The sequence below is a fragment of the Nelumbo lutea genome, chromosome 3 (assembly GCF_056320005.1).
Source record: "Nelumbo lutea isolate HS-2025 chromosome 3, American lotus-T2T, whole genome shotgun sequence".
NCBI lineage: Eukaryota > Viridiplantae > Streptophyta > Magnoliopsida > Proteales > Nelumbonaceae > Nelumbo > Nelumbo lutea.
The window spans coordinates 115267854-115279487 of NC_142686.1; the positions used below are offsets into that span (position 1 = coordinate 115267854).

General features: G+C 36.8%; 1 protein-coding gene across 12 annotated transcripts; it reads left to right on the plus strand.

Moving 5' to 3' along the window:
• Positions 1 to 6409: 6409 nt before the first annotated feature.
• Positions 6410 to 11392, plus strand: LOC148867829 (putative boron transporter 2). 12 transcript variants are annotated; one of them, XM_088981294.1, is made up of 12 exons: positions 6410 to 7352; positions 7445 to 7527; positions 7775 to 7967; positions 8052 to 8190; positions 8477 to 8642; positions 8808 to 8974; positions 9174 to 9347; positions 9455 to 9550; positions 9754 to 9891; positions 10147 to 10469; positions 10548 to 10815; positions 10918 to 11392. In XM_088981294.1, the coding sequence occupies exons 1-12, from the start codon at positions 7249 to 7251 to the stop codon at positions 11212 to 11214; spliced, it is 2148 nt and encodes a 715-aa protein (XP_088837420.1). In that variant the 5' UTR covers positions 6410 to 7248; the 3' UTR covers positions 11215 to 11392. The 12 variants fall into 12 exon arrangements, with proteins under 12 accessions (XP_088837420.1, XP_088837421.1, XP_088837422.1 ...); XM_088981295.1 differs by having other exon boundaries at positions 10921 to 11392; XM_088981296.1 differs by having other exon boundaries at positions 10150 to 10469.
• Positions 11393 to 11634: the final 242 nt, after the last annotated feature.

Genomic DNA, 11634 nt, shown 5'->3' on the forward strand with positions numbered 1-11634 from the left:
TCTCCACTTTTAGTCAATGAATGCTTCTGATCCAGAGTTAAGATCCATCTTTATCGAGATCACATCTGTGCCCCACGGAGGGCACCCTCCAAATGCCCCACATGCACATCTCCACATGCATTGGGAACATCTTTCAAAATTTAGTGGGAGATATTCTAAATACGCAGTTGGGATATGCTGTGGGGTGCCCTCTGTAGGGCGCAGATGTGAATTCATCTTTACCACTCACAAAGAAATCCCATGCAATGTATCAAAAAGATGTATAACATTGAAACCCCACAATCCCTAGTGAAGGCAGAATTTGTTCCCAAGTCTCTGATACAACCATCAAGAAATCTTACTTGATTCTTTTCCCAAGGCTGCATTTATTTCCAGTGCAACTTTCACTGGTGTAAATGCATGAGAGTGCAAATAAGATCCGACCTTGTTTTGTTTATTTATGGTCCCAACTTATATCCAAGAGAATGGAGGTGGGAGAAAAGTTATTTGCTTGAGAGTGAGATAGGAAGCAAGATGATTTGGTCCCCATTTTATATGAGAGAATTGAGGTAGGTGAAAGTGGTGCATATTTTCTACTATTTCTTTAAGCTTAGTTTGTACAGATTACAAATACAAATATGTAAAGTACAAATACAGACCAAATAATACAAAATACAAGGTTTTGCACTCTACATATTTTATTTGTACTCCTTCCAAATTGAGCCTTAAATCCAAAATTTACACTACTATTCTACTAGAGAGTGCAAACGAGATAAAAAAGGGTACAAATTTTGTATTAAGTAGGAATGCAAATCTTAATTACAAATAAATAGTTGCAAAACTAAACTGATGCAAAATTTATATCTGGTTGAACAGTACTGCCATTTATCCATTTTCAAGCAGTTTATTGCCGATTTGGAACAGGAAGCTTATGAAATGCTTGCGACTGATTTACAGGGTTTTTGGTATGGCTTCCGTTTATTTGATAAATGGTGTCATGTCATTACCATGTGGGCATTTGTCCCATATTGCTATTTCGTATACCTATTTATCTTATAAATGTGTCTTAATTTATGTGTAAATCAACCGTTAGGGGGAATTTTCATTTTAATGTCCCCCCCCCCCGACACAAAGGTGTTTATTTACTTTTCCACTTATGCTAATGGTGTCTAGTGGCATCTAACTGTTAACAAATACCAGAAAAATATTAATCAATTACTTTTTCTCGGTTTTGAAGACAAATCAAATAAAAACATTTATTCAATAAATGAAAGCCATGCCGAATATATACTTAGTAAAGAAAGGGGGAATGAAACGGTTAACTGCTCGTAGGATGTTACTGTTGGAAAGAATGTTTGACTTTGACACAAAATATATGGCTTTAACCTTTAAGTGATAAAATATGAAGTTATGACACAACTAGTTTGTTGATTAAGGCATCTACTTGATTTGATTGTAGCAGAGACCTTGGATCAAGGGGTTAGGGGAGTTTATGGGCTTTGGGGGAGGGCTGCTATCTATCCTGTTTTGGCAAAGCTGAAAACATGCAAGGGTGCAATAGATTATAGAATCCCCCTCCTACATAACATAAAATGACTGGTTACGCTTGTGGGGAGTTTCGCAAAACATTTAGAAGGTGTTTGGTGCATTTTCTGTTTGATATCCTGTGGACCAGAAGATCTGAAATGGTTGAAAATCAAGAATATTCAAATGAAGCTATTGGTTTCTCTTTCTCCACACGCAAAACATTCCCAAAGTAATGTGAGTATGTGAATGAGTGAATCATCTGTTGTTTGTGGTTCAATGGAAATATATAAAAGTAATCTGATTCATGACAGCCCTAGAACGCCACCATCTAGAAGCTAGAAATTAGATGTATTAATTGAAGTAAAGATTTCCAGTTTCATTCCATTCCCATGACTAAACAACAAAAAGAGAAAAAAAGAAAAGAAAAGAAAGGAAATCAAACAACCAAGGGCCAGTGGGCGGTCTTTTTCATGATGAAACTTGTACAAAGTCGACCGACCCCATGACCCATGTTTGGGTCATTCATTATCTTGCCCGGAATGCATGAAGCAAACATTGGTTTTTATTTGTTTATGCCATTGCTACGTGATGTCATCTAACATGAATATGGGATAATGGGACATGGGGATGTGTGTACTGTCACTGTGTACTATCAACTGAGCAACAATTTTAACGTGGAACGAGCTGTGCCAACCATCCCCTGTGTTTTACAGTGTTAGCTCATCCCTATATGCTTTCTCACTACCAAATGCGCGTCTCTGTTCTGCGGCTCTGCTACTCGATATCATTTGCTTCGCTTTGCCAAAGAATGCGTTTCACATGTTCGACGAAATGACATCTCTCGGATTGGGTGGTTGCAATGATAATTCACATAGCTTTCATGCCTCTTTGTCCTTTTTTTCTGGCTCAACGAGTCCTTATATGGACCTTGCGATGATTGAACTTCTTCCTTCCAATGCCCAAACACAACAAAAGATTGAAGAGAAGAAAATGTACAAGACTCATCGTCACACCTTGAAATCATCATGCCCACTGCGCCCAGTAGCAGTGACCACTGGCCAGAGGGAAGAAGAACTCGAGGCCAAAAGGTCCTGCGAGCCAACAACCTAAAATTTCTTAGTGGAAAAGGAAATTTTTTCCAAAACCCTTTTCAAGGACGGACCGACGGAGTTCTTCAGCTTTAAGCAGAACGGCTTCCAAGGAGTATATCCCCCCACCCCACTCACAACATAAACAAATATAAAGAAATGGGTGTCAAAGCGTTAAGAACAATGGTAAAGCCTCCCTTTTTTCAAAGTCTTCATCATATTTTTAATAGGTGAAAAAGGGTAAGACTAAGATGAGAAGATACATAAACCCTTATTTGTAGGGGATTAAATTGGTTTTATTTAGAAAGTAAAAAAATTTGGTTAATTTAAAAAAAAAAAACAATACATGTTTTTTAAACCATGAAGGGGTATTCTCCTATGTGAATTGTTTTTCTCATTGAGTTTCAAAAACAAATCAAAACTATGGGGTTCGGATACAATTTGCTTCTTTAAATAAAACTATAGAAAGCATATTCTTGGTTACAAATGCATTTCTCTGTTTCCAAATTTGAAAGAAAAAATATGTCTTGAATTTTTAGTTTAAAAACATGTTTTTATCTGTTACATATTTCATAGATCATATTGTATATTTTCTACAAAATTTGTTTTATATTTTGAAAACCATCTTTTGATGGCTCGAAACAAAATCAATGTATTTTCCCAAAACAAAAAATATAGTTCAACAACATATTTTTGTGTTCTTGTTAATGATGTTTGGGGAACCAATTTTGCTGCCTTTGGAATTGTGTGTGCAAAAGGTTTCCAACAGTCAACCTCTAGGATACAATAACTCTCATAGCTTCATCTCTCAGCCTTTGTGTGTTGTGTGTACTTACGAAGTTACAATCTAAAGTAAAGAACCAATTCATTTTATAAGTCTAGTTCAATAGAAAAATAAGAAATAGTGGAAAATGTGAAATATTTTTCTTAGAACTTATCAAAACACACAAAAAAAAGGATAGGATTTTAAATCTATGGGCCGGCATGGCATAGCACAATTGAATGGGCCGTGCCACCTGCAGCCAATATGGCCCATATATATTTACATATTATAATATTATATTATATATTAGGGAAAATTCCCAATTAGTATCCTATACTTTGGGCCTAGTGCCACGTTGGTCCCCAAATTTTAAAATGCGAGAATTCAGTACCCAAACTTTTAAAATCTGACAATCAAGTACTTGTCGTTAATTAGCTATTAACCAGTCGTTAAGTGACATTTGAAAAAGACACAAATGCCCTTCAAGTGTTATTTAATTTTCTTTATCAACCACCTAAACGTTGACAAAAAAAATTAACAATCCTAAATTTTTTCCTTTTCCATTCAAGAAAGTTGGGGTCACATTCGAGTGGGCATTCTAGTGACCCCAACTTTCTTGAATAGAAGAGGCAAGGATTTGATACTATTAATTTTTTGTCAATGTTTGGATGGTTGATAAAGAAAACTAGATGACACTCAAAGGGCATTTGTGTCTTTTTCAAATGCCACTTAACGGTTGGTTAACAGTTAGTTAACAACATGTACTGGATTGTCATGTTTTGAAGGTTTGGGTACTGAATTATTGCATTTTAAAGTTTGGGGGACCAAAGTGGCACTAGGCCCAAAGTATAGGGTACTAATCGGGAATTTTCTTATATGGTATATATAATAATTGTGTAATATAGTAATATATAATTTTATTTTCAATTATATTATATTATATTATTTTATTATTGCATATATAAACAATTGTATACATCAAAATTCATATAAAATAAAATTTTAAGATATTTTTTAATTTTTTGTGTATATTTTTTAGTTTATGTTAAAATTTTCATTATTTTTTCAAAAAATTTAAAAAGCATGGCTTGGTCGAATCTTGGGCCAAGTCAGGGGGCCAAGCCTAGTCTACAGCCTGACTTGGCCAAAGACTCGGCCTACAGATCAACCCAGCTCGAGGCATGGCATAGCACGAACCTGCATGACCTCGGGCCGTGGGCCATGCCAAGCCGACCTCCCAAAATATCCCAAGAGAGAGAAACACAACCCGACTCGACCCTATAGACTGGCATAACACGACCTGTACTTTGCACGGCCGCATGCGGGTTATGCCATATTGGCCCAGCAGGGCCCAATTTACACCTCTATATAGTACTTCACCTCTTCAACAAAACCGTAATTCAATCATGCAGAATACAAAGTATACATTGATCACTACTAAGGAGCCCAAATAAAGAAGAAAAAAGAATTACGGCCCGTCGGCCCCTATCAGGATTCAGGCGTATGATCAAATAAATAAATAAATAAATAAATAAATAAATAATATATATATATATATATATATATATATATATATATATATATATATATATATATATATATATATATATATATATAATTCATTACAATCAAATATACCACATTTTTGTTATATCAAAACCAACATATTTGCCACAAGAGTGAAGGCTCACTAAAAAGCCAGAGAAAACTAAGTCAACAATTTATAAGGAGTTTTATTTTGGGGGGTGGGGTGGTAAAGGACTAAGTCACATTTAATTTTGAATTACAAACACAAAATATTGGTAATTCCAAAAACAAATGAAAACAAAAAACATTCATATTGTAGAACATCCCAAAGTGATGGTCATTAAAATGAAAACAAATTTTATAGTACGAAAATCATATGGAACATGATATAAAATGGATACATGATCTTTAAATTAAAAGTCCAAATAACACTTTTTTTTGTTTCAAATTTTTAAATAAAAAATACATACAACCAAGGTTCAGAATATTGATACGCCTGATACATCGGTAGGGGCATATTGGGCATTTTGATACTTGTTTTTTATTTTTTTTTTCAAAACTAGTTCAGTGGAGCTAGTCTAAGACCCCTTCATCCCTTGAACCGGTCAGACCCCCGATACACCCACTGTAGGGGTGTATCGGAAGGGCCCCGAAATGATATGTATCGGCCGATACGTAACGATACTTTGAACCTTACATACAACTAATAAATATTTTCCATCTCTTTTTTCTAGTATCGGATGCTTTTAATTTGTTCATCAAACTCACAACATGAAAAACAATTCACATTAAATAACACCCTAATCATCCAAATGACTAGGTATTTTCAGAGGTGTGAATGGAAAAGAAAAAAAAAAAACTTGGATCAAATTTACCCATTTATCACCTATTTCCTATCTAAAAAAATTAAACTGAAAATAAATCCACAATTAGCTGAAGGGGAAATAACTCATAACTTGGGTGTGGAGCCATATAAAGAAAAGATAGTTGATCAATCAATCAATCAAGAAAAACCCACACACATCAAGATGGGACCATTTATCCAGGAATCAGGATTGAGTGCCGTGTTATCTATCGTATCATCTGTGAATGTGATCCACTAAAAAGAGAAACCAAAAACCCAATTCAGTTTAAAGCCGGTTCATCATGAATCAAATGGCTCCTTAGACCACAAGAATCACATCTTTGGGTCCCACTCCAAATGAAAAATTGAGGATGCGGTTTGGTTCCTTTTTGGTATTAATGTGTTGGCGTCAACATGTCTAACAGAAAAAAGTTGGATTGGTCATTAACAATGTTATTATGATGCTAGGCTGCGTTTGGCCACAAGAATCACATCTTTGGGGTCGTTCTGTCATTTGGGATACATCATTACATTGTAATTGGTTATTGCGCGAGATAAATTTAATTCGGTGTAACAACAACAACTATGCATTGACCGGGGATTCTGTTATCCGGCTATCCGAGGTATAAACTATAAACAGATCCTGACATTAAAGCGAAAAACTAAATAATTTTAACAACGAAAGAAGATACATTAGAGACTAACAGAGATTCCATTTTTCTACGAAGTTGCTCCATTTCTCAAAAAGGTTTAGGTACGCCAGCTTGATACGGACCGGCGCCCTTTCTCTCCACAGCACGAAGAAAAAATGACTTAAGAGCTTTCTCTCTTCTTTTTTTCCCTCACAAAGTACTTGAGTTGGTTGTGGTCTACGACATTGCCATTACTTACTTTGAGCCTCTTGTTTTTAATCTGTTCTTATCTCTTAATTTTTCTTTTTCTTGCCTTTTAGCTTGTGGGCTCAGTCTGTATTTCTAATTTCTAAATTTGTGTTTTCTGTTGGACACTGCCACCAAACTTCCTTGATTCCTTTTATTCCCTTCTCACCCACATTGCATTCTCTGCATCGAATCTACAGTTCCATTTTCAACCCTTTTCGAGGTTATATATATGGAGCTTTCCTCTTAGACCTCCCCTGTGCTCACATTGTCTTGAAGAACAACTTCAATGCAAGCAAAACGATTAACCTGTTTGTGTGTAATCATTCGGTGTTCTTGCCTTTTTAAATTTTCTGTCTTCTGTTTGTGGGTCTTCGGGCTTGGTTTGTCTGGTTGAGCTAGAGTCTTTCGGTGGGATTGGATTATGTAATTCTGTTGCTGGTTTGATGTTTGTTTGTATTCCCTGAATACATATCTGCTCTTCTCTGTTCAGTGTTGGTTAGCATTGCACTTTCTCACCTTCTACAATACTCAAATAATGTAATTTATCTGAATACTAAATCGCCGGTCCCTCTAATGTCACCCTTCCTTCTCCTGAGCCATTGAAGAAGGAGTACCCAGTTGACTGAGTTCTCAAACAAGATGGAAGAGACCTTCGTCCCTTTTCGCGGAATCAAGAGTGACCTCCATGGAAGGTTGATGTGTTACAAGCAAGATTGGAGTAGTGGTGTCAAGGCAGGCTTCAGGTATGTATTAGTCTCTGGTATAACGAAGCCTTTCATGATGTTATAATATAGTGGTGGTTACTAACTTGGTAACATTCTTCAACTTGTTTCAGGATTGTGGCGCCCACCACGTACATATTCTTCTCTTCTGCGATTCCAGTCATCTCATTCGGTGAGCAATTGGACAGAAATACAGGTACTCGATTCATAAATCAATACTGTTATTTAAATTCTGTTTTCATTTTTTTTTAGCTCTGATGGTAACCCTCTCATGATCTCAAGCTAGAGTTTTGAGTTTTGACACAGTATCGGTGCAGTTGCCTTCTAATAATCTAAAGCTATTTATGGAAGCATTCTCTTCTACCGAATGGAAAAGGAAATAGAAATAACAATGGAAAACCTTTTAAGCTTTATAGTTCATATACTCTACCTGGTATTGGCAGATGGGATTCTAACAGCAGTTCAAACATTAGCATCTACAGCATTATGTGGGATTATACATTCTATCATTGGAGGCCAGCCCTTGCTGATCCTTGGCGTGGCAGAGCCTACTGTGCTCATGTACATATTCATGTTTAACTTTGCTAAGGATATACCTGATTTGGGACCAGAACTTTTTCTAGCATGGACTGGGTGGTAAGTTATTGACTTATTTCCTCCTGTTTTGTATATGTACATATTGAGTTTTCAGTGTTTCAGAATTATGTGACCTTCTGGCAGGGTATGTGTGTGGACTGCAATCTTGCTGTTCTTGCTGGCTATTTTAGGGGCTTGCTCCATTATTAATAGGTTTACTCGGTTGGCTGGAGAAATGTTTGGTCTTCTCATTGCAATGCTCTTCATGCAGCAAGCTATTAAAGTAATAACTATGATGCTTCATTTTTCATTTCTTTACTATTTTCTTGGTTTACTGTTAAATTCTTTAAAAAAAAAAGGAGATATATACAAACACTGCTTTTCACACTAATGATCAAGATCCTCAAATCAGAGTAAAATAGTTTTATCTAGGATATTCTGACTATTGTAGTTGTTAATGTAGAAGAAATTCTTGTTGGTTTGTCATGCTTCTGAATCACTCTGATGAATTAGTTGGATGCAATTCAGTAATTTGATTCAAATTATTATGATATGTATTGTTTTTTTAGGGACTTGTGGATGAGTTCTGTATACCCCAGAGAGAAAATCCAAAATTAACAGAATTCATACCATCATGGAGGTTTGCGAATGGAATGTTTGCTTTAGTATTGTCATTCGGCCTTCTTTTTACTGCATTAAGAAGTCGAAAAGCACGGTCATGGCGATATGGGTCTGGTAAGTACATGCTCAAATTTAACTTATTTTAAACCTAAGTTGTTTTACAATGACTTGGCTTTATTTGTCCTTCTCCATCGAGGAAAGGAAAAGGTAGTTGTTTTTTTATTCGGCTTTATCCCCATTTTCTTTGAAAAAAGATATGACAATTGGATCCTTTTTCAGGCTGGCTTCGAGGCTTCATAGCAGACTATGGTGTGCCATTGATGGTTCTAGTCTGGACTGCTATTTCCTACATACCAGCTAGTAGTATTCCAAGGGGGATTCCTCGGCGCCTTTTTAGTCCAAATCCATGGTCTCCCGGTGCCTATGAAAACTGGACAGTAATTAAGGCACGTCTAGTTTACTTTGTTCTTTCTTGATGCTTTTAGTATTGATAAAAGAACAGCCTCTTCCTGTTTTCATTTTCCTGCTTCTTTCACCTTGGTGTATTAATTCTTTTTCTGGATAAATTGATTGTGAGAACTGTAAGGATCTCAGTCCATTAGGTGGAACTAGTACCTACTGACAGCTTATTCTTAAAACTGACAGGATATGCTAAATGTGCCTGTTCTCTATATAATTGGAGCTTTTATTCCAGCAACAATGATTGCAGTGCTTTACTATTTTGACCATAGTGTAGCATCCCAACTTGCTCAACAGAAAGAATTTAATTTGAGAAAGCCACCTTCTTTTCATTATGATTTACTTCTTCTTGGGTTCATGGTAAGCAACTTTACTTCATCCTTTATCCAGTTTGGCGTTGGTTTTACTTATTGTGGTACATGCTACTTAATCTTCATAAACATATGAATCTTGTGTTCAAATGACAGGTCATCTTGTGTGGTCTTCTTGGAATCCCTCCATCAAATGGTGTTATCCCACAATCTCCTATGCATACGAAGAGTCTGGCAACTCTTAAGCACCAGGTAAATCATCCCAAACCACTTCTATGAAGATCAACCACAATGCTGCATGAGCATATCCACTATTCATAGTTCAGTAGGTATCTTAATTGTATGGTGTTCTATGTTAATGTATGTTGGACCTGGTTGAATTGGTGTTTATTGTGCCTCTTTTTTATCACTTGCAAATATAACTTTCATTATAATATGATCTGCTTACACTGCAGTTGTTACGTAATCGGCTTGTTGCCACAGCACGGAAAAGTATGAGTAAGAACTCAAGCTTAGGACAATTATATGGAAGTATGCAAGAAGCCTACCACCAGATGCAGACTCCATTGATCTACCAAGAGGCATCAGCTCGAGTATGACATCTAACTGCCTACATTAGAAACTGCCAGGACTAGTCCATATTCTCGGTTATTTGCACAAGGTTGTGACTTAGTGGAGTCAGCAGTGGCTCATCCTGGTCATGATTAAGCTGATTCATACATAAACCAAAAGCAATGATCTCTAATTGCTGGGCTTCCTAATTCTAGTTTGTATAGCTTTTCCCATTTAATTCTGACTTCTGAGTTACAGAATCTCACAAGCTTGCCTAAGTATCCGAGTTTCTTCAGCAGGGATTAAAGGATCTGAAGGAGTCAACAATTCAAATGGCTTCAAGCATGGGGAATATTGATGCCCCTGTTAATGAGACTGTATTTGATGTTGAAAAGGAGATTGATGACCTTCTTCCAGTTGAGGTCAAAGAACAGCGACTGAGCAATTTACTTCAAGCTTTAATGGTTGGAGGCTGTGTGGCAGCCATGCCTGTCCTTAAAAAGATTCCAACCTCTGTGCTTTGGGGCTACTTTGCCTTCATGGCCATTGAAAGCTTACCTGGCAATCAATTCTGGGAAAGGTTCCTTTTGCTTTTCACTGCTCCAAGCAGAAGATTCAAGTAAACTCTTATCTTTACATCTTCATTCTACATTTCACTTCATCCAAAGAAAATAACTGGACCTTTCAATGACTGCAGAGTGCTTGAGGAGTACCACGCAACTTTTGTGGAAACGGTGCCCTTCAGGACAATTGCAACTTTTACAGTCTTCCAGTCGGTTTATTTGTTCATATGCTTTGGGATTACATGGATCCCAATTGCTGGGGTTCTTTTCCCTTTGATGGTCATGCTTCTGGTTCCTGTGAGGCAATACCTTCTACCCAAGTTTTTCAAAGGAGCCCACCTGCAAGATTTAGATGCAGCAGAGTACGAGGAGTCACCAGCTTTACCATTCAACCTAGCAACTGTAAGCTTTAACTGAAATATTTGAAACAAGTTTTTATGAGTTGAACTTCACTCATTATCAAATGCTTATAACTCATGCTTTTGGAACCTGATGTGGACTTAGCAGGAGGGAGACATGGTTATCAGAGCTTTAGCAGAGGGAGAGCTTCTAGATGATATGATTACTCGAAGTAGGGGTGAGATTAGGCGCACCTGCAGTTCAAAGGTAACGAGCTCCACTGCAACTCCAGCGAACAACCCAAAAACCTTACAAAGCCCTCGGTTCTCAGAGAAGACATATAGCCCTCGTTTAAATGAACTGAGAGGGGATCCAAGTCCTTGGCTTGGCGGAAGAGGCCACCAGAGTCCAAGAACTAGTGAAGGAAGACCATCTAATTTGGGACAAAGTCCTTGTATTTAACTTAGAAATCACTAAGATGATAGACTTGTTTGGTAAAGAATTTCTGGCAGTTTTTCTTCTTGTTTACTTGGCCTGTGGCTGACATCAATGTAAAATCTTCTTTATTTTGCAATTTCTAGAGAAATCTGTAATCATGGTTATGTATAAATAATGCAAGTGAATGTTTTTCTGCTTTTAACGTTCTTGATTCTTCTTCTTCTAACAATGCCTAATACAACTTACAACGTACAACACATTGTTGAGTCTTCTTCTTCCAACAATCGCTATTCCCATAAGAGAGTAAGAGACCATGTATACCAATACTTCAGAGCGGAGAAAACAGTAGAAGCTTCATCATTCCAATCCAACAAAATAAACCCAGTAAAATACAAAGCAAGTTGTGTGCACCAAATTGCAGTAAAAGAGTCAAATGGTGTATAT

Coding starts and splice junctions, on each gene's coding strand:
- LOC148867829 (XM_088981294.1), top strand. CDS start 7,249: ATGGAAGAGACCTTCGTCCCTTTTCGCGGAATCAAGAGTGACCTCCAT. Junction 8,643..8,807: donor GTCATGGCGATATGGGTCTG/GTAAGTACATGC, acceptor ATCCTTTTTCAG/GCTGGCTTCGAGGCTTCATA. Junction 10,816..10,917: donor TACCATTCAACCTAGCAACT/GTAAGCTTTAAC, acceptor ATGTGGACTTAG/CAGGAGGGAGACATGGTTAT.